The sequence below is a fragment of the Terrapene carolina genome, unplaced genomic scaffold (assembly GCF_002925995.2).
Source record: "Terrapene carolina triunguis isolate 2854851 unplaced genomic scaffold, T_m_triunguis-2.0 Scaffold42, whole genome shotgun sequence".
NCBI classification, from domain to species: domain Eukaryota; kingdom Metazoa; phylum Chordata; order Testudines; family Emydidae; genus Terrapene; species Terrapene triunguis.
In genome coordinates, this window is record NW_020664393.1 from 26,731,566 (window position 1) to 26,758,441 (window position 26,876).

The following is a 26,876-nucleotide window of genomic DNA, read 5'->3' on the forward strand; positions in this document are numbered from 1 at the left end:
TCCTCGTTCTTTTTGCTGATAGAGACTAACACGGCTTCCACTCTGAAATGATTTCAGTGTAGCTTGGGGTGTCCACCTTCAATTTGTTTGAAAAACCATGATAAAACTATTTCTCTCTTTCCAGGTAGTTCTGAGAACAATCTGGTCTTATTTTTTGGAAAGGGAGGGGGGCGGACAACTAATATTATAACTAGTTTTTCCTGATCATTTACAGAGGAAGATACAGGTCTGAAAAAACTGAATAAATTTGTACTTTAAAGTACATAAATTTATTCCAAGATTTGTCAGAGACAAATAAGAAAAATGCTTTAACATGCTTCTAGATACGCTTGTTTTTTCTCTTTTCTCTTCCCTTTATCTCAAAAATAGCAAATATTTTTGAAGAAGCATAAATAGTAGCACTTTGGATTCTCTGCTGCACAGTCAGTGTGTCTGAGGAGTTGGATGGGTGACTGTCTATTTGTCCTTCCCATTCTTTCATTTCCTCTTCTCTGATAAGCAGCGGTTTTCCCAGTGACTGGCCGAACAGTCGACAGACCTCTTGAGCTTTTCGACGTGTGTTCCCAACAGCAGCAAGACACACTTGACGCCTGGGAGGTAAAAAGCAAGGGAGCTTAGCTGATCCAACCATAGCACAGAAACTCCTGCCAAATCATTATTTTTTGTGACTACATAGATGCAAGGCACATCTACTTCCCCACTCATATGCTTGATAGTTAAACATGGGGAGCATGTGGAGGAGGAAGCTTGTAAGGGAAAACTCCAATGTGCTAACAAACTCATAGCTAGATATTTAGAATACATATTACTCACAACCACACCTCTGTGGCAATTTCAACATTTTTTTAAGCAGTGGATGACTGAACTTGTTTCTTGGATGTAGCCAGGCCCATCTGAAGAGTGTGAACTTCAGATGAGATGGAGAAGGGTTTTTTGGTGGTATCAATGGGAAAAGCAGGCTTTTGAATGCTCTTTTAGTTCATCTCATTGTGAATTGAAAAACTAGGGGAAGAGGAACAGATAAATGTAGTTAATCTCCCCAGGCGCCTTCCTTCATCAACCACTGAGTGCTTGACTCATGTCCTTCATGGCAAATTAACTCTCCCTTTATGGCTGGGGTGCTGTAGGAGGATGTTTTGATGTTAGAAAGTTTTTCTTTCTCCTCAAAGTAAATGAAATGGAGTTTCTTTAGAAAGGTATATTTCAAAGTTTGTTGTCAGCAGCTAAGAGAAGGAAGGACAGCTGCAGCACTTGGGGAAGTGGATGGAGCCTGTTAAATGCTTGTACCTTCCCATACAAATCCCAAACTAAAATTAATTTGTTTTGATTTAACTCCATTGAAAAACCAGATATGCTGACTGAGCATGTTAAAAGCAGATTGTTTTTCCTATTGAAATCATGGAAAAGCTTGTTACCTCCTGCCTTTATACAAAGACACTGCAGCCTCCATGAAAGATTAAGCTTTACCATTTGCGAGCTAAATGGAATTGGATTTATAAAAATTGTGTAACCTTTTTTAAGTTTCTTGAATTTTCCTTTAAGTATAAGGCAGGAGTGGCAACAGGGAGACTATTATTGTTTCCCATTTTAAACAGTGTGGATTATGTATTACATAAATGCTTCCTGAGGCTGTGCATTTCTGTGGAGAGGAGAGGGGGGAACTTACCGAAGGGTGTCTACAGACTCTGCTGTATGGTAGAAGTGAGGTGGACTGATGATAACAGAACTACCCAGTTTCTCAACGAGTAAGTTGCAAACGTTCTGCATTTTTCCAAAATCACTAAATGTAATGCAGACCTGTTAGTAAACATAAGTGGATTAGAAAAGTGACTTTCTTTTCAGCGACTTAATTACAAGGGTATATTGCAAACCTGATATGTAAGAACAACTGAGGGTATTAGCCCTATACCTCCACTACTACTTGCCTAGAAGATGCCCGCAGCCCTCCAGCAAATTGATCATTGTTTTGCAGCAGAATTAAAATAATAGATTCAGAATATGTTCTTTGTGAGGAACTCTAGAATTTTTGGTATGTTAGCAATTTGGAGAAAGAAAACGTGCCCTTAAGATGTCACGAGCCACGTGTCCCTAATTCTTACATTTTGAAGGCAGTTTAGGCAAGGACAAATGCCAATTACTACTTCAAGAGTGATTATTCAGAAAACTAGGTAAATGGGGTGAAGAGGATATGCAGGAAGGAAAATTGCAATGTAATTCTAGGCACTCTTACATGCACTTACAAGAAGACTAAACTTAGTGTTTAGTGACTAATCTTTTAGTAATATTAAATTTCAAGAACATAAGAATGGCCATATTGGGTCAGACCAAGGGTCCATCCAGCCCAGCATCCTGTCTGCCAGAGGGAGTGAACCTAACAGGCAATTATCAAGTGATCTCTCTCCTGCCATCCAACTCCACCCTCTGACAAACAGAGGCTAGGGATACCATTCCTTACCCATCCTGGCTAATAGGCATTAATGGACTTAACCTCCATGAATTTATCTAGTTCTCTTTTAAACCCTGTTATAGTCCTAGCCTTCACAACCTCCTCAGGCAAGGAGTTCCACAGATTGACTGTGCGCTGTGTGAAAAACTTCCTTTTATTTGTTTTAAACCTGCTGCCCATTAATTTCATTTGGTGGCCCCTAGTTTTTATATGATGGGAACAAGTAAATAACTTTTCCTTAGTCACTTTCTCTACTCCACTCATGATTTCATATACCTCTATCATATCCCCCCTTAGTCTCCTCTTTTCCAAGCTGAAAAGTCCTAGCCTCTTTAATCTCTCCTCATATGGGACCTATTCCAAACCCCTAATCATTTTAGTTGCCCTTCTCTGAACCTTTTCTAATGCCAGTATATCTTTTTTGAGATGAGGAGTCCACATCACATTTTTAAGGTTAAAATCCAAGAGAGAGAACTTTTATTTAAATCTGTGTTCCCCTGCTCCTCCCCTCCAAAAAATAGTTAAGGCTGAGAGTATATCTTAGTAACGTAAGGGTAAAAATAAAAATTACAGGAATGTTGTAATTATCCCAAAACCAAGCATTACAATTCTGGGAATTTGAGTTACATTTAAAAAGTCAAAACATGTTAAGGAGTGCACAGTTAAGACACCAAAACAACCTTAACTCTGCCCTGTACTGATGTCATGCAAAAACTATATAATTATGATTCAGACATTTTAGTGTTTAGGGTTCATGGTTAGATTTAACTGATTTTTAAAGACATGATTTTTTTTCATAGTTCTTCCCCACTGTGTCATCACTACAGGATAAAACGTTTTGTCCTCAGGTAACTGATGTATACTCTTAACTCTGTTGTAACATAGCTTTTTGTCTGGGAATTTCATTAGTCTTTTTTAAAACTATTAGTTTCATACAAACACTAAACAAGAAACACACAGAGAATGCTACCATGCAATATATGATATGATATGCACTATCAACCTTAAAGAATTTCTTTATTCACTTAAGGGCAGATTTATTGGTACACCAAAACCATGCAGTTAAACAGGGGTTACAGCTACTTTACATTTGCATGACTCTGGGAAGCATCCAAAAGGCATACTGGTGAATGTGACTCTCAATTTGCAAATGATTCATTTGTTTAGAGGGCTGTTAGAGAACTCTACTTATGTAAATAGGATGGGCCCAGAACCAGTGTGAGTTCTGATGTCTGTGTGCTTTGAGGGCTCCCCCTGTGCTCCTGCTATAGCACTAACTCAATGCACAGTGGAGCCAAGGAGCTATCACTGGTGCCCAAGCTAGTATGCTGTCATGACTCTTTAAACACAGTAACAGCTGGGCCAAGTGACCTGCCAGTAAGAACTTACTGCATCTGTCCAGTCTTCCTCTTACCACTGAGCCATTACAATTCATAGAATTGTTGCATCAAATGGAAAAAAAATTAATCGATAATTTCCTTTCTGCTAGAAGCATCTCCCACAATTCTGCTATGCACAGGGCTGCTCTTCTCCTCTCCGCAGCTTTCAGTGGTGATTCAAAGCTGCAGTGCATCTCATGCTGGCCATGCCCCCTTTCCCCACTTGCTGCCAGGTGAGTCATTACAAAGCTGTGTGGAAAACTTAGAGAAAAATATTTATAAGCATAACATCAATGACAAATGCATTAACTGTACAGCAGGCCAACTCCCTTCATGGTAAATATGCAAATAAAAGGCTGATCCTTAGCAGAAAGCCACCAAGGTGGGTAGAATTGTGGGAGGTGCTGCTAGCAGAAAGGAAATTATTGTAAGAAATTTTTCATTCTGCAGCCCAGTGTCTCCCGCAATTTTGTTACACGTGAGAAGTAGTGAGCAGTGTACAGGAGTGGGGAGAGACAAGAAAAGATAAATAGAAAAATAGTTAAATAGACCTCCTCCCGCTTGAGGATTGACCAAAAGGCATTACAGGACCACTGCGTGGAGCACCTTTCTGCCAAGGGAGGCTTTTGCAGAGGACAGAAAGTCCACTCTGTCATGTTTGACAATGCTATTAACCAATGACCATGTGGCTGCGCTGCATATATCTGTGATAGAGGCACATGCTCATTCGGCCCACAAGGTTGCCATGGATCTCGTGGAGTGTGCCTGGATAGCTTCTGAAAGAGAAGTGCCTGACACTTTTTGTAAGCTTCAACAATGCACAGTCTGATCCATCTAACCAGAGACAGCCTGGAGATTCTGAGCCTTTGACATTTCGGGTGAAAGAAGGCAAACAGGGCCTGATCTTGTGGATTCTGTGCACTTGATGTAGATTTTCAGTGCTTTTCTGACATCTAAATTGTGCCCCAGCTTCTTGGGTGGGTGCTGTGGCTTTGAGCAGAAGGAACGAAGGATAGTCTCCTGCAAGCTACGGAAAGCAGATTTCACGCTGGGGAGAAACAACTGCAGTTCTCGGTACCCTCTTGTCTTCATGGAACACTCAGTAGGGTCCTTGCATAAATAGGACTGCCAGATCTGAAACTTGCCCAGGAGACATGATGGCAGCCAGAAAACAGATTTTGATGGAGAGACAAAATGCTGATATACAAGTCAGGGGCTTGAAAGGGTGAGTGGCTAGGGCCTTCAACACCAGTGGTGGGACCCATTTAGGGAAGACTGGTTTGACTGCTCTGACAAATCTGACTACTTTGGGATTACGTGCCAAAGAACCTGAGGATCCTCTGAATAGAATGCTACCAGTGGCAGATACCTGGCGTGCTATGGTGCTGGACTGAAGACCTTTATCCATACCTTATTTGAAAGAGTCCAGGATAGCTGGAATTCCAGATCTCTTGGATTAGCATTGCTCTTCTGGCATCAAATGCTGAACTTGGTCCAGATGGAGGAATAAGCTTTTATCATGGAGACTCTCCTGGACTCATGCAAACTCCTGATCACTTTGGAAGATAGGCCTAGTGCTATTAACGTTTCCCTTTCAATAACCAGGCTCTCAGTTGAAGATGGTCTGGGTCTGGGTGGAGGAAAGGGCCTTGGGCAAGGATGTCCAGTCTGGGTGGCAGCTGTAATGATGGTTGCAGTTTCAGCTCTAGCAGGTCAGAGAACCAGGGCTTCTTTGACGAATACAGAATTATCACTATCTCCTTTACTTGCTTCTGCTTTATCTTTTGAATTATTTTTCTTATGCGAGGGAAGGGCAGGAATGCATATCACAAGCTTTCTGGCCACCTGTGTGACAGGGCTCTGTTCCCAGGAACTTGGGATCTGATTCCCTGGTAAAGTATTTCAGCTGCTGGTCTTTTTGTAACTTGCAAACAGATCAACCAAGAGGAAACCAAGCATCTTTAAGATCAGAGAGAAGACTTCCTGGTTCAGGCACTATTCTGCTGACTGTGCAATGGCTGAGCCAATCTGCTTTCTGATTCAACTTCCCTTTTATATGTATCACCTGGGGAGGGAGATTTTTTTCTGCCCATTTTGTTATCTCCTATAGTATATTTGTAGTCTCTGATAGTAGAAAAGCCATTCTACACCCACTTGTGCAGGATAGAGATGAGATGAGAAAGTTACCTTATGGAGTAACATAGGTTCTTCGAGATGTTACCCTGTGGGTGCTCCACTTTAGGTGTTTGTGCGCCCCTGCACTCATAATTGGAGATTTATGGCAGCAGTTCCCGGTTGGGTTGCACATGTGCGACCCCCATCTCGCACCACTTCAGGTGGTTATCTGGCACTGTGCGACCAACCCCCCACTCTGTTCCTTCTCTACTGCAGACCATTAGTGGGAAACTCCGAAGTAGAAGGGAGGAGGAAGGGTAGTGGAGCACCCACAGGGGGACACACATCTCGACTGTTTAAAAAAATGATATGTATGTTTGTGGAGCATGTCATTTCAGATCCCGAGAGCCATGAAGTAACCATGCTTTGAGTTGGAGTTTTTGAGGATCCAGATGGAGGACGCGTCCTGTGTCCTCAGACAGAAGCCGAGACAGAAGCAGGAGTGTGCGTGTTGGACACGCCGCCATCTGTAGAAGGTAAGGATACCACATTTGTCGAGACCATATGGGGGCTATTAGGATCACTCTGATTCTGTCCTGTCTGATTTTGTGAAGCACTCGGACTAGGAGAGGGGTGGGAGGGAAGGCGTATAGGAGGGGAGCATTCCATTTGGTGAGGAAGGCATCACTGAGAGAGTATGGACTGAGTCCTGCTCTGGAGCAAAATTGCAGCCATTTAGTGTTTTGTGTGGTTGCAAAAAGATCTGTTGTTGGGAACTCCCAAGTCTGAAAAATGTTTAGGAACACATGTATCCAGCTCCTACTCATGGTCCTGAGAAAAGTTCCTGCTCAGGGTATCTGCTGTGGTATTCTGGCGTTCAGGTAGGTACGATGCTGCAATATGGACATTGTGCTTGATGCACCATTGCCAGAGTCACATGGCTTCCATGCATAGGGAGTGTGATCATGCTCCCCCTTGTCTGTTTATGTAAAACGTACAAGCCATGTTGTCTGTAAGGATCTGTACAGTCTTGTCTTTGATGATTGGTAAGAAGTGGGAGTACGCATTTCGGACAGCTCGTAATTCTAAAAGGTTTATATGAAGATGAGATTCCACTGTGGACCACCAGCCCTGGATAGAGTGTGGGTTTAGATGTGCCCCCCAACCGAGAAGGGATGCATCTATGGTGATGGTAAGCGTTGGTGGAATCTGTTTGAAGGGCACCCCCATCCAGACGTTGTATGTGTGTGTCCACCACAGAAGGGAGTCTTTTATTTTGTCCAGCATTGTGAGACGCTCATTTATATTGTGCCTGTGTGGGACATAGTTTGTCCGGAGCCAGGCTTGTAAACACTGCAGGTGTAACCTCGCGTGTCTGACGACGAAGGTCACAACAGTCATGTGGCCTAGAAGTTGTAGGCAGGTTCTGGCAGACACTTGTGGACTGTTTCGTGTCATGGAGATCAGGTTGGGTAAAATCAGAAATCATTTTCTTGGTAGGGAGACCATTACTTCAGGAGAATTGAGGTATGCCCCAATAAACTCCGGTTGTTGTGCTGGTGTCAGAGTGGATTTTTCTATGTTTAACTGAAAGCCTAGCCTCATAAATAGAGTTATCACCTGTTTGGTGGACTCTAACACTGTCTGCCATGTTGGTGCTTTCGGCAGACAGTCGTCCAAGTATGGAAATTTCAGGATTCCTTTTCTGCAGAGGTAGGCAGCTACAACGGCTAGGACCTTTGAAAATACCCGCGGGGCAGTGGATAGGCTGAAGGGTAGGACTTTGTCTTGGAAATGATTTTGTCCTATTGCAAAGCAGAGAAACCTCTGATGTGATGGATGGATGGTTATATGAAAATACACATCCTAGAGGTTGAGGGCTGAGAACCAGTCTCTCCTTTCTAGTGCTGGAATTATGGTGCCTAGTGTGACCATTTTGAATCATTGTGTTTGCAAATTTATAACTCGCTGTAGGTTGAGGATGGGTCTCCACCCTCCTGCTTTTTTTCTGTGTGAGAAAGTAGTGTGAAAAAAATTCCCTTCCTCTGTATTCCATTGGTACAGGTTCTACTGCTCCTAGATGTATGAGGTGGGTTATCTCTTCTCACAGTAGATGTTCATGAGAGGGGTCCCTGAAGAGGGACAGGGAGGTAGGGTGGGTAGGGGTTTTTGGAGGTAAAGCAGATGGAGTAACCAGTCTCGATAATTTCCAATACCTATCTGTCTGTTGTAATATTTTTCCAGATTGGTAGAATGGAAGCAGGCAATTTCCAAAGGTTTTGCAAGTTGTAGATGGCTCCAGTGTTGAAAGATACGGGGTTCTCAGGCCCTCAACCAAGGCTTCAAATCTGTTGTCTGGAGGGCAATGGCTAGGGCATAGTATTTGAGGGAGTAGATTGTTCTCTCCTCAATGTTTTCTGCTTCTGTCCCGATGCTCATAATATCTGTGGCATTGTACATAGCGAGGGGGGTCGGGATCTTTGACAATTTCCCTGTTTTCTTTTGGTCCTAGGTATGTAAATGCCGAGAGATCTCAGTGTTGCCCTCGAGTCCTTGAGAGTGTGTAGTGACTCGTTTGTTTTGGCCGCAAAGAGCTTAGATTCTTTGGTCTTCAACTGTCGACTGTATCGGCTTTGGAAATCCAGAGAGATGAAGCCAGGAAGCCCTTCTCATAACCACCATGGTGGCTATGGACCTCGCTGCTGTATCAGCAGAATCCAGAGCATCCTGGAATGCTGTTCTGGTTATGAGTTGACCTGCTGATAGAATTGATTTGAATTGCTCTTTTTTATCTTCCAGAATAAATTCAATAAATTCAGAGAATTTTGCATAATTATTGTAGTCATACTTTGCTAGTAATGCTTCATAGTTAGCTATTCTCAAGTATAAGGTCACTGAGGAGTATGCTTTGCGGCCGAAAAGGTCGAGCTGCTTCCAATCTTCGTCATAGGGCGTGTTTCTGGGTATTCTTGTCTGCCCCATTCATTGACCACGTCAATCACTAATGAGTTCGGCATTGGATGTGAGAAGAGAAATTCAGTTCCCTTTGTGGGCATGTAGTAATTTTTATCAGACCTCTTGCATGTGGGTGGGATCGTTGCTGGGGTTTGCCAGAATAACTACTGGTTCCATAATCGCATCATTCATAGGAAGGGTGATTTTGGAGGATGTTGATGTGTGCAATATGTCTATTAATTTATCTTGTGCCTCCTGGACTTCTTTAAGGGAAATGTCCAGTGAGCTCACAACTCTCTTATAGAGGTCTTGGAATTGTTTGAAATCATCTCCTGTGATGGAAGGCGGGGGCATGATAGTGTCATCAGGCAAAGATGAAGAGAAGTGAGCTTCAGGTGGATTGTCCTTTTCAAAGAATTCTGCCTCCTCTTCCGCCCCCTGTTCTCTAGTTTCAGGTGGTCCCTGTGCTGTCGATAGGGGTGAATGATGTGTGCTTGCTCTGGGTGGGCTGGCAAGTCTGTGTTGTTGTTGTGGTGAGTATGCTGTCCACAGGCTCCAAAATGGCTACTGTGGAGGGAAAGGCACAGGTGGCATCCAGGGATGCCCATACCTGGGGTGGTACTTAGGGTCCACCAGGTAGCCCTTGCACAGATGAGCAGGTGTGATGGTCATACAGCATCAGATAAACACCTGAAGCAGCGCAAGACAGGGACCATGCATATGCGATCCAACCAGGCACTGGTACCATCAATCTCCAATTACGAGCACAGGGGCACACGAACACCTGAAATGGAGCACCCACAGGGACATCACTCGAAGAAGATGATTTTTGGAACCTGTCAAGTGATGGGTAGATCTTTGCCACTGAGGTGTCCATGTCCACTCCCAGGTGGGTTATCTTTGTTGATGGGAGAAACTTTTCTTGACATTTATCACAAAGCCATGGGCTTGCAAGAGGTCCAGAGTTTCCATTATGGCCTTTTGTGCTGCAGGCTAGGTTGAAGCTCTCCTTAGAATGTCATCCAGAAAGGGGTATAGGTAAGAGTCCCCTGCAACTTAAGCCTGGTTATGATCACTACCAACATCTTTGTAAAGACCTTGAGGGGGGGTTATAAAAGACAAAATGGGATGATCTGGTACTGATAATGCTCTGTGCCATAAGCAAATCTCAGAAGCCTGCAGTAGAACAGGTGGATGGGGATATGCAGATGTGTGTCTGGCAGGCTCACTGAGGTAAAGAGATCCCTTGATACAGGTATGAGACTGTAGAAACTTGGGTCTCCATTTGGCATTTTGTTTTCTTCATCCATTTGTTGAGTCTTGAGATAAAGAATGGTTCTGACTCTCCCTGTGAGCTTCTGAATGATGAAGAAGATGGAGTAGAAAGAAACCTCAGGAGTTTTCTTTTGGGGGGAATTGCTTATTGCTCCGATGTCTAGGAGACTTCATTCCAGCTCAATTCATGCTTGTGGGATCGGTGGAGGAGTGTGTATGTGTTTATGGACTGGATGGTGGGGTGGGGCCTGTAGCTCAAGGGAGTATCTGTGATTTATTATCTATTACGCCCTTGTCTGTGGTGGATTATAAACGATTCTTCCAAAAATTGGGAAATTCTGCCTCCTAGATTCAGTTCCTGGACAGAGGCATATCCGCTCGTTGTCAGGATGGGCTTTTGAGGGCTATGTGAACACCTCTGGGCTTTCCTCTTGAGCTCTGGCTCAAGGAATTTTCTTTGGCATATCTGCTATCCTTCCTCAGGTACTTCTGCAATGAAGAGAGACAAAAGCAGTGCTTCTGCTTGAAGGAGTTTTTGTACTCCCTCCTGAAAGCATTCAGGGGAGAAAGGAGGGACTGCACAGATTTAGCAGCATTTTCTGTCACAATTGTATCTCCCTTTTTTTCAGCAGAGGAGACATCCTGTGAACTTGGAGCATAGACTTACTTAGAGTGAGTTTCTACCATCTTGCAACAGAGCCATCCATACACGATGCCTGCCCACTGAACTGGCGGATGTTATGACTCTAGCTGAAAAGCTCATTGTGTCCATGAAGCATCAGCCACAAATGCTGTTGGTCAGGAAAGCTCCATTCTCAAGGAAGTTTAAGTCGAGTGACCCCTATCCTTCAGGGCCCTACGGTCTTCCAGTTAGGTTAGTGAAGCTCTCACAAAGCATGTTGCTGTGAGAGATGCTCTGAGAATGGCAAGGATTCCTCAAAATCCCTTCTGAGGGTATAAGAACGGGCTATGCATCAGACCACTGGTTAATCTAGCCCAGTTTTCTGTCTTCCAACAGTGGCCAGTGTCAGATGCTTCAAAGGGAATGAACAGAACAGGGCAATTATTGAGTGATCCATCCTCTGTCATCCAGTCACAGCTTCTGGCAGGCAGGGATTTAGGGACACACATTGCATGGGGTTGCATCCCTGAGCACCTTGGCTAATAGCCATTGATGGACCTATCCTCCATGAATTTATCTAATTCTTTTTTGAACCCAGTTATACTTTTGGCATTCACAACATCCCTTGGCAATGAGTTCCACAGGTTGACTATGCACTGTGTGAAGAAGTAGATCCCTATGTTTGTTTTAAACCTGCTGCCTATTAATTTAATTGGGAGACCCCTGGTTCTTGTGTTATGTGAAGAGGTATAATGCTTCCTTATTTACTTTCTTCACACCATTCATGATTTTATAGACCTCTATCTCCCCCCACTTTTCTAAGCTGCACAGTCCCAGTTTTCTTAATCTTTCTTCACATGGAATCTGTTCCATAGCCCTAATAATTTTTGTTGCCTGGCTCTATACTTTTTCCAATTCTCAAATATCTTTTTTGAGATAGAGCAACTAGGACTGCACACAATATTCAAATTGTGGGCATACCATGGGTTTATATTGTGGCATTATGATATTTTCTGTCTTATCGTTATCCCCTTCTTAATGGTTCCTAACATAGTTAGCTTTTTTGACTGTTGCTGCACATTGAGCACGTTTTCAGAAAACTATCTACAATAACTCAAAAATCTTTCTTGAGTGGTAACAGCTAATTTAGACACTGTCATTTTATATATATAGTTGGGATTATGTTTTCCAATGTGCATTACTTTGCATTTATCAACACTGAATTTCATTTGCCATTTTGTTGCCCACCCACCCAATTTTGTGAGATCGCTTTGTAACTCTTTGCAGTCAGCTTTGGACTTACTATCTTGAGTAACTTTGTATCGTCTTCAAACTTTGCCACTGCGTTGTTTATTCCTTTTTCCAGATCATTTATGAATATGCTAAACAGCACTAGTTCTAGTACAGATCCCTGTGGGCCCCCGTTATTTACCTCTCTCCACCGTGAAAACTATTTATTCCTACCTTTTGTTTCCTGTCTTTTATCCAGTTACTGATCTATGAAAAGACCTTCCCTCTTTTCCCATGACTGACTGCTTATTTCGCTTAAGAGCCTTTGGTGATGAAACTTATGAAAGACTTTCTGAAATTCCAAATACACTATATCCACTGGATCAACTTTGTCCACATGTTTGTTAACACTCCCCTCCCCCCCAAGAATTCTAATAAATTGCTGAGGCATGATTTCCCTTTACAAAAAGCCATGTTGACTCTTCCCCAAAATATTGTGTTCATCTATGTGTCTGATAATTCTGTTCTTTTACTATAGTTTCAACCAATTTGCCTGATATTGAAGGTAGGCTTACTGGCCTGCAATTGCCAGGATCATCTCTGGAGCCTTTTTAAAAACTTGGCGTTACATTAGTTATCCTCCCATCATTTGGTACAGAAGATGATTTAAGCAATAGAACACGAGAACGGCCATACTGGGTCAGACCAAAGGTCCATTTAGCCAAGTATCCTGTCTTCAGACAGTGGACAATGCCAGGTGCCCCAGAGGGAATGAACAGAACAGGTGATCCATCCGCTGTCGCCCATTCCCAGCTTCTGGCAAACAGAGCTAGGGACACCATCCCTGTCTATCCTGGCTAATAGCCATTGATGGACCTATCCTCCATGAACTTATCAAGTTCTTTTTTAAACAGTTATAGTCTTGGTCTTTGATTTATATAGAGGCAATATGATATTTTCTGTCTTATTATCTATCCCTTTCTTAATGATTCCCAACATTCTGTTCACTTTTTTGACTGCCGCTGCACACTGAGTGGATGTTTTCAGAGAACTACCTTCTTTCTTAAGTGGTAACAGCTAATTTAGACCCCATCATTTTATATGTTTAGTTGGAATTATGTTTTCCAATGTGCATTACTTTGCATTTATCAATATTGAATAGGTTACATACCACATTAGAAGTTTTATAATTTCATATTTGAGTTCCATCTGGTCCTGGTGACTTATTATGGTTTAATTTATCAATTTGTTCCAAAACCTCCTCTATCAACACCTCAATCTGGGACAGTTCCTTAGATCTGTCACCTAAAAAGACTGGCTCAGGTGTGGGACTATCTTCACATCCTCTGCAGTGATTCAAAGAATTCATTTAGCTTCTCCGTATCAATCCTGTCTGGCTTAAGGACTTCTTTAGCACTTTGATCATCCAGAGGCCTCACTGATTGTATGGTCTAGTCTACACTGGCAACGCTAAAGCGCTGCCGTGGCAGCACTTTAACGTGGCTTGTGTGGTCACGGCAGAGCGCTGGGAGAGAGCTCTCCCAGTGCTCTAAAAAACCCACCTCTACGAGGGGTGTGGCTCCCAGTGCTGGTGCACTGGCGGTTTACAGTACTGAAACTTGCTGCGCTCAAGGGGGTGTTTTTTCACACCCCTGAGCGAGAACGTTGCAGCGCTGTAAATTGCCAGTGTAGACAAGCCCTTAGATAGGCTTGTTTCTGAAGCACTTAATACAATTTTTGCTGTTAGTTTTTGTGTCTTTTGCTAGTTGCTCTTCAAGTTGTTTTTTGGCCTGCCTAATTATACTTGACTTGCCAGAGTGTGGGTGGCCTCCACTTCCCTATCTGTGGGGTCCTTAGGAAAGAATTCCCCTTCAGACAGAATAATCATGTATCTTGCTAAGGATGCTACTGCAGCATCTACTTTTGAAACCTCACTAATAGAACTTTTAGGCTCTTGGAGTTTGTAAAAATCTAAGGTCATATATGTTAATGGTCTTACCCCTGCTGAGTTTTTCACTTCTCCCTAATCATGCCTCCAAAAAAGGAGTGCAAGGGAATCAGAACCTTGAGGGAGGATTTTGAGGGGAGGTATTTACTTCAAGGCTTGTGCTCAGGAGCTTACTGAGGTTGGATAAATATTGTGGACACAATCTTTTGCACATGACCTCAAACTTTTTGGGGGGAGGAATATTTTTGCTACATTTTCCCTGAGTCCTGCTCAGATTCAGAACCTGACAGCTCTCCTTCCTCGGTAGAGGAGGAAGTTGAGTTAGAGGAGAAGTGCTGGGAAGATTTTTTGTACTTTCTTTCCGTTTTTGTTCATTCTGGGCTTTTTTGGCATGGTTTGTGAGCATGGCTACTCTGGCATGGCCAGAACGCAGTTTCTTGCCACTTGCTTTAGGCAGAGCCCAAAGCCTTCTACAGCATTCTCTTTCAGAGTCTTCTCCATCAGAGTCCTATTCCTCCAGGGTGGCATCTCCTTATCTGAGTTCCTTGACCTGGATTGGGAAGGTAGTAATTTATGAGCCTGGCATCTCTCCCTCAGGAAACAAGGGCCCACTTCAGGACCTGTTGGGACCGGTATCTGAGTAGGGTTCATATCTTTGCAATCCTGTTTTACTTCAGGACTTACCTCCTGGGTAAGCTGGATGAAATCCTCTTCATCCTTAGAGCCTCTGTCTGTTCTGCCCTGTGTCTCCTGGTTGGGTTTCTCTGTGGTGGAGTCACTACTCTTTGGGTGTGTAGGGGACCTAATATTGCCTGTCCCATTCAGAGCTCTGTGTTCTAGCAGAGTTAAGTCCTCTGATTGGGAGCAGCCTGGGCATCTTTCATCTTTGGCTGAGCACCCGAGAAAGCTGCCGCCTTGCATACAGAGCACCTTCTTGATTGTGCCCACTGCTTACGTGGCTGGTCTGCCATGCCTGAGAAGGGGCAATGGAGGCTGTGGGTGGCTATGTCCACCAGGCTGCTCAAATCCTGGACCAGAAGAAGGCTTGAAGCAAATCAAAATGCTCAAGCTGCCCAAAAAACAGCCTAAGCAGTAACTTTAAAGGATGTGAGTTAAGCAACCTGCTGCTGCGGAGGCAGGATATTGGGGAGGAGGAGGGTTGGCCAGCACAAGCTGTGCTGCAGCTCAGAACCTGCTCAGGAAACAACAGCGAGGAGAGCAGTCCCATGCCTAGCAGAACTGCGGGAGATGGTGGGTTGCAGAAAATGGTAGAGAAAAACTGGCGATTGGTTGAGTTCTCTCTATCAATATGACTCTATTTAAGAATTAGTTCAGCTGTTGACCTAAGCCTTGCTGTAGTCTATATAAAAACAATTTGATACCTCATTAATAGCTTACCTTAATTTTTCAAATATAGCCCATTCACAAGACTTCAATTACTTCCAACTACATGGGAAGTTTAAAGCATCTGCAGTATTCAGTTAAGATAGTTCAGGACCAAGGCAAAATACTGACGTATTTCTTAAAGGACCCAGTTTAATTTTAACTCCTAAAAACAAATAAGTGTAATTCTCAACATTCTTTCTGTACGCGGTGCTGTAAATTTGAGGTGGATATGCTATGTTCTTCATACAAACCAAAGAAGCTCTCTCCCTCCTTTAAGTGCAAAATGGAACTGTACTTTAACTATGGAGTTGCAAGTAACTATCAGTGATGCAAACTTCCAGGCCCCCTCCACAAAACACATTATCAAGCTATTGGATAGTGGTCTAATTAGCATGCTGCATTGCAAAGGTTCATGGACTGAAAAAAATGGTGCTTTTCCTTAGCTAGATTGACTCCCAGTACAGCACTTCCTGCTTGGTAAGGGCCTACTCATGCAAAGCCCTATTCACATACATAGTCCCCTTGGTGTTAGTGGGATTACTCACATAAGAGAAAGTTATTCACCTTGTGCAGTAATGATGGTTCTTCAAGATGTGTGTCTCTCTATGTGCTCCACTGTAGGTGTGTCTGCACCCTGTGCCTCTGATCAGAGATCTTTAGTAGCAGTGTCCATTTGGTCCACACATGCGCTCTCCTCCCTCCCTTGTGCTCTGCTGCGAGGCTAATTAGCAATGTGCAGGTGAACCATCCTCAGGTCCTTCTCTACTGCAGAGCCCCTATTGAGAATTCTGAAGTAGACGGAGGGTGGATTGGTTGTGGGGAACCATTGTTACTTCACAAGGTGAGTAATTACTTGAGTAGTGTCCCTATTGGTGCTCCACTGTAGGTGACTCCCAAGCAGTATCTCCAATGGAGGGTTGGGACTTTAGAGTCAAATCCATTATGCATGACAGTACTGTGGAACTGAAGATGGCAACAGAAGCAGAGTCTCTAGTAATCGGATAATATTCTGCAAAAGTACGAGCAGACACCCAGGTTTCTGCCCTGCAGATTTCCAGAATAGTTATGTCTTTAATTCAGGCGACTGAGGTGGAAACCGACTTCGTGGAATGTATAGATTCCAGGTGGAGGTACCAAATTACGAGCATGATAGCAGTAGCTAATACAGCTCGAGACCCATTTAGAGAGCCTCAGAGCTGATATCGCTGTGCCTTTTGATCTTTCTGCAATTGATAGGAAGAGTTTGGGAGATTTCCTAAAGGCCTTCATCCTATCCAAATAGAAGGCCAAGGCTCTCTTAACATCCAGCATATGTAGTATAGCTTCCCTGTTATCATGGGGTGAATGGGCTCCTCTCTACAGCAAAGAATGAAAAAAAATCTTGCTCTGTCACCCCAGAACCTAGCTTACTTCTTGCAAAATTCTGTGGGGTGCCTTTTTAATTTTACTACTTCATACTGGCTCTTTTAGGAAAGTCTCAGTGCTGTACTGTATGTAACTGTTCCTTCCTAGTTTTGAGGAGAAAAGACTAAACCTACAAACTCACTATGTCTGGGTGCATGGTTATTCCTCTTGCTATGATTAATACATACCTCTGCTTCCATTTGATAAGCATTTTCTACTCTACTAAAATCCTTTGTCACAGTCACATTTTCTTCCTGAAACAAAGTACAAGAGTATAATTTTTAACCAAAGCAATTAAGAATTTGTGTTCACATGCTACATGGTAGTTTAACTTTCCCTATTGGTGTGTTACTGGTAGCTCAGAAACACACGTGTGAAATTTGCTACACCACTCTCTTCAGTTAGAATACAGATGGCAGTTAAAGAGTGCAAGTTTCTTTTGAAAAGTGATAAGTCTAGTGTTCTGGACAACAATTCTTCCTTTAATAAGAGTCTAATCCTTTAATAAGTGGCAGTTAGTCAAAGCTGTGTATCACTGCATAACACTCCATCTGACTTACAAAACAATGAGTTTAAAATTTAAAGAGAACTAGTGTGTGAAAAGTGCTTTCCAAATCCGTATTCTAGATTTCAAAAGCAGCAGCTTGTAGTGAATAGGTGACTTAAATAATGATTGAGCAATGTTTTTTTTTTCTTTTTGGAGTAACCCCTTTAACTGTCTTTGCCATAACAGCAGCTGTATTATTCAAAGTAACGATCACACAAAGCACTAGGAATGCTTGCATGAGAAACACTATACAAATAAAATACAAAGAGATTCTAGTTACACTTGAACATTGCAGTGGTTTGACGCTTGTGTCATATCAAACCCTCTCCTTCACTCTACAGAGCCTCTAAATTGTTCAGCTTCACCATTTAAAAGGGAAAAAACTCAGGGTGCTTCAGAGAAAATAATTGTTAGAAAAGGGAAGGATGTTCTATCTTTTTTTAAAATGCATAATTTACAAAGATTTCCAGAGCGATTGCTTCAAAACCCACACCCGCATTTTTCCTTTTAAGATCACAAATTTCCTTTCAGCATCTCTTCTTCCTCTTTCCCCGCCCCCACTTCATTCTGAATTGACACAATACAATCACTCCTTTATAAAATAACTGCATTGCAATAAAAAGTTTAATTTATAACAAATCAAGAATTGTAAAAGATTTAAATCTTTCTAAAACTCTAAAGTGTGGCTGGCTCAGGGATTTGGTAATCGAGGTAAGCAGATTTTCCATTTAAACTGTACTGATTTCCTCCTTGAGTGGAAAAGATCAGCATTCCCCTCCACTGTTTATCTCCTTCCCTTACTCATTCACAAAAGAAGCTTCTGTCAATGTATTCCTTGAGTCAGAAACACATAAGGTAGCATGCACCCATCTATGGCACTGTGTAATGACAAGCATTTCAAGTTACCAATTTGAGTCAGCTCCATAAATTATTACCATCGTTCAATGGCTTAAAAGTAGACTTGGCAGAATCAATTTTTTTTTATAATTGAGAATATCAAAATATTTATTTTTAAGCATTTTTATCAGTTTAAATTTTCAATTACACAAAATTATGGGTGGGATTGTCAATTATTTAATGACAGATGTTGAGATTCAACAAATTAAAGTTTTAGAACTGTTAAAACACAAATTGTGAAAATATACAAACTATCGTTAAATTAAACTCTAAGTTCTCAAGCAGCATTTTTCTTACCCTGCCTATTTGTAAGTTTTTATTATTATCAATTGAAATATTTTTTCATTGGTTTGTGTGTATATGGTGGAATTGATGTTTCATGATATTTTTCAATAACAAGCTAATCCTTCCAAGCCTTTCTATAAAATATGAGTTTGGAAATCTCAGTACAATTTCCAATAGACAAATCTCAAGTGCAGTTAACTTGTTGGCAGTCTCTTCAGTTAAGGCCAAGTGATGATTTGGCCACAGTGACCAAATAGCACTTCTCAGACAGAAGCATTCTTGCCAGAACAGGGTTGAGGTAAATTAGCAGGGTGGCTGCCTGTGGGGTGGATAGAGAACTTGAGTCAATCCAACTCTAAAAATTTACTTAGCTTATAAAATAGCTTCAAGTTTTTTTTTTTTTAAACAAATCCTACAATATTTTTTAATATCAGTAGGGAAATGTAGTCCATTTATTTGGACCTTCATAGGAAACCCTTTTTCACTCTTCTCCCAACCTCCATTACATAGAAACATTACATAGAAAAAACCATGATGACATGACTAATAATGAACAGCTGGCTTGGTAATCTGAATTATGGAGAAGAAAAATGTCCCCCAACCCCATTCAAAATGTTTTAAGCCTATCCTCTCTCTACACAGATTGAAGTACAATTGCCTTATTTGATACTTTATATGTGTTGCATATGTACTTAAGGACACTGCCATCTTGTGGTTTTGGGTCCTATTACAACATAAATGGTGGTAAGACATTTTGTGTGCAGTATCTGTTTTGGTAATATTCCACAGGAAGTTAATTTTTATCCCATCACACTCCAGATTTGAAATTAACAGTTTTCAGCAATAATCAATTCCAGATGAAGATTAGTGGAAGAAATGTCTGCTCAATTATATTATTATTAACTTTTACAATAATATTCCAGTGGAGATTTTTTGCTCCTGTTTATGATGTTCTATCTTGACAGAAAGGAAGGTGAGGGAAGGATGGATGTTAGTGGAATTCCTAATTAAAATTATGACTGACTAGCTGAAAATGAAAAGGTTTTTTGGTTTATTTTTAACTGTTTATGTCTGCTGTAAGTTTTTTTTTCTTCTTGAGGAGCTATCAGTTTAATCACACTAGCCACAGAAAAAATTAGTTTTAGCAACACTTTAAGATGAGCTTTACATTTGGTGCCAAGGTCTAAGAACTTGTGTAACAGTCTGTTCCATTTTCTAAGTTTCAGTGGGCAAGAAATGGTTCACGGTAGGATAATTTTCCAGTTCAGAATTAATAATTAACAGATCACATGCAAGACATGTTATCTCATCCACTCCATCAGTTCATAAACCTATTCCCAAAAGAACCACACATGTAATTTACTTACCCACTGTATTTTTGTAGCGTTACTGAAATAAACCACCACTGTTCCAGAAAAAGGTCATTTATTTGTTTTGCAATAGCATGTAGGAATCTCAGTCATGGAAGACGATCCCATTGTATTAGACCAGGGGTTGGCAATATTCAGCACCCGGCGCATCAGGATAATCCGCTGGTGGGCCGTGAGACATTTTGTTTATGTTGACCGTCCGCAGGCATGGCCCCCCGCAGCTCCCAGTGGCCGCAGTTCACCGTTCCCGGCCAATGGAAGCAGCAGGCGGCAGCCCACAGGGACGTGCTGGACACTGCTTCCCACAGCTCCCATTGGCTGGGAACAATGAACTGCAGCCACTGGTAGCTGCGGGGGGCCGTGCCTGTGGACGGTCAATGTAAATAAAATGTCTCACAGCCCGCCAGTGGATTACCCTGATGCTGCATGCCAAAGACTGCCAACCCCTGTACTAGACACTGTATAAACAAAATGGAAAGATTGTTCCTGTCCCAAAGAGCTACCAGTCCAAGGCTAAATGTCTTACATGGTGGTGCTATGTCTTTCTCTGCTTTTCCATTTTCCCCTACTCTTAAAGCATGAAAATCCTACAAAATCTGCTACCACCATAAACCTGCGTTGTTTGTAAATTTTCTTCTGCTAGGAGGAGCCACTTTGCAGCCACTGCTAGTTGCACCATAGATGCTGAAATGAATGACCACTCCTTCCTTCCTGAACATGAAAAAGCAACCTGAAACAAAATGTGAAAGGTCAAGCCAAGGTGAAGAGCAACCAATTATGAAAAAGAAAATGTCCGAAGGTAGTCAAGTTTTGCTCTGCTTCACTTTGGTTCTTACTGAAAAGGAAACAACCCATTTTACTCAGCATGAAAGGTAAGACAGAGGTCACAGTTGGGAGAAAAAACTTAGTTTGAAAATGTATGTTCTTAATATGCAGTAGCAATTGGCTATACCATTATTTGCATTTGTAAATTACCAATTAACATCTCAGGTGCAACTGCCTTTTAAAAACCTTTGGATAAAAGCTTTGGAGAAATGTACACAATGTACCTTTGCACTATGATAAACAGTATATAGAAGGACAAATGGAAATAGCACAGGAAAAGTTTGCTCAACTTTTTAATTCTATGTTTATTTTTTCTCCTCCTTGGCGTAAGATTTTTATGTTTTGTTTTGTTTTGTTTTTGTGATGAGGTCCCATCTATTTACTCATGGGAAATAGTGTATTCTGACACCTCTCAAGAGCCCCAACTAATTAAAAGATGACCCTGGACAGATAATCTGGAATTGAAAGCCATAAATACTTAGATAAAGTTAACTGGTATTCAAAGCATACTGCAATCACAAATTACAAATGGTATTTGTGCTCCAATCCCTCCTTTTCTCTCATCCACCTTGTGATGGCATCTTACATGAGGCTTATAAAATTGGCAGCATGCAAGTCAAATGCAAAGAAGTCTGTCTTACTTTAATAGCATGAAACCTGTCTTAAGCAAACTCATGAGATCAACAAAAGTTTACTTGCTAAACAGGTGTATTTTAATAGAGGTGGAGCAGAATTAGACTCAACAGATTTGAGAATACTTTGGGATTTCTTAGGGCAAATGGTTGCCTAGTAAAGGTGGTGTCTTGTCCCAGCCTTCAGTGTATACTTATTTAACTATATATGTGAATACATGTTATTATTGCAACAAACCTTTAACTGCTTTTCACATTAATGTCTAAACCAGAATTCAAGTAGCATGAAGTTTGTGGGTTTTGTTTCGTTTTTTAAACAGCTTCTGACCCTGAATCCTCATGCTACCACTATCACAAAAGTCACTGCTTATTTTTAGCAAGGTGGCCACTATTAACTGCCAGCTGCAATGTGTGTAAAAAAAAAAAAAAAAAAAGCGGGGGGGAGGGGGTGGCAGAGGGCCTTAGTGGCTAAGTAAAAGACTATTTCCCCAAACATTTTACTTCTCTCTAAGCCCTCAAAGCAGACTCTGTGTTTTGTAAAATGCTGCATACACTTACAATACTCTATAAATAAATGCTACGGTGTGGTTTATTTCTGATAAAAATCCTATGTAAATATATATGGAAATTAGGTGCAGCCCTCAGGCTTCCTGGCAACCTGCGAATGCAGCTCTTGCTGCTGCAAAGGTTGTGCTGTACTGATCTAGCCCAACTCCCTGGTACAACAAAAAATGATTAAGGGGAATGGTGATATGGATTAACAAAAGGTGTAAATATTTATAGCTTGGTTTAGTAATTCCCATGAGGGCTTAGATATCTTTACAAAGATTGGAAGGGTATAAACACCAGGAAAGGATATTAATTTTAGTGTGGTCCATAATGGTATTGATTAGAAGTAATGAGATAAAAATCAGCGAAGGACAAATTGCTAGTAGTGAGAGTTGTTAGATGGTAGAATAATCTCCAATGCAAATGGAGGAAGTCCCAGTGTTGGAGTGATTTGAATCAGAGTAAAACAAAGCAATACAACTTATACCACAGGGAACAGCTCCAGGAAGAAAAAACAATCAATAAAAAACAATGGGACTTTAGGTTACTCTTCTGTAAGTTGCCTTGACTCTGATACCTTACTGGTATTGAGGTACCCAGAACTGAATGTGGTATTAGGTGGACTTTTCAGTAAGTATAAGGGAGAATTAACACCTCCCTTTTCCATGATCTGATGTCTCTACATCTGCAGTCCAAAACTGTATTGGCATTTTTTACCACTGTATCACACTGGATGTTCAGATCTCAATGGCGGTCTACTCTCACTCTTATGTCTCACCAGCATTACTTTCTGCGATATAAATTTAAAGAAATTGTGTCAGACTGGTTTTCCCCAGATACATAGCTTGGCTTGGTCCAGGTCAGACTTCATTTTGTAAAAAAATTTTCAGGCCTCATTGGTGTTTGCAACACCTCCTAATTTGAGTAGTATCTTACTTTAATTTGCATGCTGTTTACCCATCTTCCATGTCATTCATGGAAGTGTTGTAGCACTTTGTGTCATCCTATTCTGAATTACCCTAGTGGCAAGGCTGGAAGTCAGTTATTCACAACTTGGTCACCACAAGCTAGGCTTCCATGATTCATTTTTTTGTGGTCTTCCCACATTTTTTAAAAGTAGTATTCATTTACCTAGCAATGAAATATGAGATGGTTGGACAATTTATTAGGGTGGTTATTTCTGGTGTAGGAATGAAACCAGGAGTCAAGGGCTTCCCAATAATAAAGAACGTGTGAACGAAAAAAACAAACTGCACCACACATTCATCTACTGGATTTCATTCAGCAGATTTCATAATGGTGTAATTGCCTGAAATGCTATAAACCCTTGGATAAAGTTGTTTGCTTTCAGATTATTCTTTTGGAGCTAAAGCTGCAGACACCTCCCAAATAGTGTGTAAAACACTGATTTTGAAACTGGGTTTGTGCAACTATGACTTCAAAGCTTCCTCCTGGCCCAGCCCTGTACTTACTCAAAAATGCCATCCATATTTGAAAAGCTTACCAGTGTGGCTGTAACCTCCTGAAGCAGCTTACTTGGATTAATAGTTAACCCACAAAAGTTTAGCGGTAAAGAGCACTTTCAATAGAAAAACTTTCTCAGTAAGGAACCATTGACAGCTGTTGTAACTCACTGAATATTTTTGGGTAAGACTATTAATTCTGTATGAGCAGCGAATAGGGAGGGTCAATGCTGGGAGATTCCCCAGATGGATTTTAATACAAGTAGCAAGAGAAACAGAACTATGGACAAACTGGAGTCTAACAGGATAGACTCAGTTCTGTCTGTATGAATCATGTGCCAGCTGCATATATCTTAATAGGATTAGAAATATCTTGCTGGAGTGAATAAGTGTGAAGTATTTTTTTTTCCAAATGTGAGCACTATATTCACACACAGAAGCCACAGGTGGCTGAATGCTGGAAACCTACAATCTTCTACTTATCCATATAAGAAGTACTGAATAGTACAGGCAGCAGCACAAGCTTCCTCTGTCACTATCTCCCTCATCCCGGATTTGAAGAATCAGCTTCTAGGGGCAGGAAGACAATTCAGCTTCCATTCACTTTCAGTCTTTGGTTTCTCAGATGAGAATAGCAAAAAGTTGTGATTATGACATGGATCTCTCGCCACTAGAAAACTGACTGATAACCAACTTAATATACATAAGTTCTGCTAGATTCCTTCCAGCAATCTAGGGGTAAAGTGAGTTCTTCTTTGGGGAATTTATTTAACTGATTTAGTGGCAGCCTCTCATTTTTTTTGCTTCCGGCTATATTTTTGCCAACATAAATATCAACGAGAAAAGCATCAGATTAATGTGTCCTAGCCTGTGGTGGAAGATCCCTGGTCTGTCTGCACTAGAGAGGTACAACTCCCACAACCAGTTCACTTTCCCTGTAAAGAAAGCACAATCACTGTCATCATTCCCCTGTAAAATTTTAACCACGGTGCTGCCTCTTCTCTGAAAGAATTTAGAGGTATAACTCCCTGTTTTAGCCCATTTGTTTTCTGAGTGGGTCAGAACCATAGGCAGGGATGAGGGAAGAAGAGAGAAGGGTGTGCCATGCTCTGTTGCTGCAAGGGAACAAATGAGTGCTGCAGACTGGACAGAGGGGCCAGCAAGCAAAGTGTTAGTGCCACTCTTAACATATTAGCAACAGAGAGTATAGCTAACACACTCTGCAGCAGAATATCTATTAGTGCACAATGACAATGAGGTGAACGTAAAGGAAGGCTGCATAATCCTCCTACTCAGCAAGGAAAGCAGCAACTACTTCACAGGAGAGAAAGAAAAGCACAGATATTGAGACAGGATTGGCTTAGATAAAGATCCTTAAGGCAGCCTTGCAAAATATTACCCACACCATGAAAATGAGTGTGGGCAAGTAAAACTTAGACATGGACGTGCAAATTTTCATGATAAGTTTGTGAGCTGAATTTAAAGGCAAGTTTCCTTCTAAATCTTCCACAAAGCAGTGCCCACTGTGCAAGGAAGCTCCTTCACAGGAGATTTCTAAGTCCTAGCCAGAAAAAGGAGGTATAAATTAAAGAGCCGTCAGATTTTAAAACTAACAAAATTATCCTTCACATCTATTACCCCCTATATACACGCTTCCAGTTTGTGGTAAGTTTGTGTTACTTATTGATTTTGAAATAAAATGCCAAAAATAAAAAGCTTTGAAGAAATGGATGTAAAGATTAAAAATAAAATGTTTTAAATGCAGCAAAGTGCTGTCTTAGTTTTTGTTTGAGAATTTAAGACATGTCTCACCCAATGCCCCCCCACATCAATGCCAGTGAAATGTTGATGGAACCCACAGTGCACCTCATGAGGCTCTTAGAATATTTTGTTACATCTAACTGTAATGAACAACGGGACAATAAAATCAGTGATCCCTTGTTGGATAGAATACAGAAAAATCTCTGGTTTATAGCTCAATTTTGGCATTTAATGCATGTATAGGTCTCCTCCAGGTCAGTAACACATACTCCAATCACTGCACTGTTTGCAATCCCTCACCAACTCTGCTTGTTGTCATTGCTGTTGTTTTCGTAAAGAGTTTATTAAAGGAACATGAAGTCAATGGAAAGATAATACAACCACTGAGATCAGCTGGGTGCTCCGGGGCAAGTGAGCCGGTGGTGGGGTGGGGAGGGTGTTGGGGTTTAGGTAGGGTTGCCAGGCATCCAGTTTTCGACTGGAACGCCCGGTCAAAAAGGGACCCTGGCGGCTCCGTTCAGCACTGCTGACTGGGCCACTAAAAGTCCAGTCAGTGGCACAGCGGGGCTAAGGCTGGCTCTCCGCCTGCCCTGGCTCCACACGGCTCCTGGAAGCGGCCAGCATGTCCGGCTCCTAGGCGCAGGGGCGGCTACTGGGGCTCCACGCACTGCCCCCACCCCGAGCGCCCATTGGGGGCAGTGTCTGCGGACAGCACACAGAGCCCCTTTACCCCTCCACCTCAGAGCTGGACATGCCAGTTGCTTCCGGGAGTCACCTGAGGTAAGCGCCGCCCGGACAGAGTCCACACCCCAAACCCCCTCCTGTTGCCCACCCTCTGCCCCAGCCCTGAACCCCCTCCTGCATCCCACATCCCTCATCCTGAGCCCCACCCCAGAGCCCATACCCTGAGCCTGCACCCCCTCCCACACCCCAACCCCCTGCCCTGAACCTGCTCCTGCACTCCAAACCCCTCAGCCTCAACCCGGAGCCCCCTCTTGCACCCTGAACCCCTCATCCCCCACCCCACGCCAGAGCCCACCCCCCCAGCCACAGCCCTCACTCTCCAGCAGCCCAACCTCATATCCTAGCCGGGTGAAGGTGAATGAGGCTGGGGGAGAGCGGGTGACAGAGGAAGGGGGGATGGAGCGAGCAGGAGGCGAGGCCTCGGAGAAGGGGTGGGACAAGGGTATTGGGTTCTGTGGATTACAAAGTTGGCAGCCGTAGGTGCTGGGCATGGGCGCTCAGCGGGGTTTAGGACTTGGGGTGGAGAAGGATTAGACCCAGTGGCGGGTTTGAGGCTGGGGACTCGCGAGGGGGGAATGACGGTGGGGTTTAGGGCTGGGCACTCCGAGGGGCTGAGCTTTAAGGCGGGGAGCGCGGCGGGGAGGGTGTTGGAGTTTACAGCTGGGGGCTCCCGTTGGGGGCAGGGTGTCTCCGGCCCGCTCTCACCTGCACCCCGCGCTGCCGGGCGCTCTGCGCGATGTACTCCAGCCGCCGGCTCACGCTGCTCCGCGCCTCCTCGGCCTCCCCTTTCCTGCTCCCCAGCCGGATGGAGACCCGCGCCCGGTCCGGGGCCGCACACAGCTCCGCGCTGCCGCTCACGTGAACCTCCCGCCCTGGCGGCACTGGGGTGCCGCGGCCGCCGAGGAGCCCCGGCACCGGCTCGTTCTCCCGCCCGCGACCCCCGAGCGGCGGGGCTAAAAGCTCCGCGAATACCCGGGCGGGAGATAGCGGCAGCGCGGACAGCGACATTCTGCAGGCCCGTTACAGCACCATAGCAACCAACG

At 42.8% G+C, this 26,876-nt stretch overlaps 1 protein-coding gene across 1 annotated transcript; it reads right to left on the reverse strand.

Annotated features, from left to right (window-relative positions):
* IRAK1BP1 (interleukin 1 receptor associated kinase 1 binding protein 1) lies at window positions 1-26,876 on the reverse strand. Its single transcript, XM_024194652.2, has 4 exons — window positions 26,539-26,876; window positions 16,949-17,014; window positions 1,667-1,797; window positions 1-590 (listed from the first exon to the last, which is right to left on the reverse strand). Exons 1-4 carry the CDS (start codon window positions 26,839-26,841, stop codon window positions 320-322), a joined length of 771 nt encoding a protein of 256 aa, XP_024050420.2. The 5' UTR covers window positions 26,842-26,876; the 3' UTR covers window positions 1-319.

Coding starts and splice junctions, on each gene's coding strand:
- IRAK1BP1 (XM_024194652.2), bottom strand. CDS start 26,841: ATGTCGCTGTCCGCGCTGCCGCTATCTCCCGCCCGGGTATTCGCGGAG. Junction 17,015..26,538: donor CCCGGCAGCGCGGGGTGCAG/GTGAGAGCGGGC, acceptor ACTTTGTTTCAG/GAAGAAAATGTGACTGTGAC. Junction 1,798..16,948: donor CTTATCAAATGGAAGCAGAG/GTATGTATTAAT, acceptor GTTTACTAACAG/GTCTGCATTACATTTAGTGA.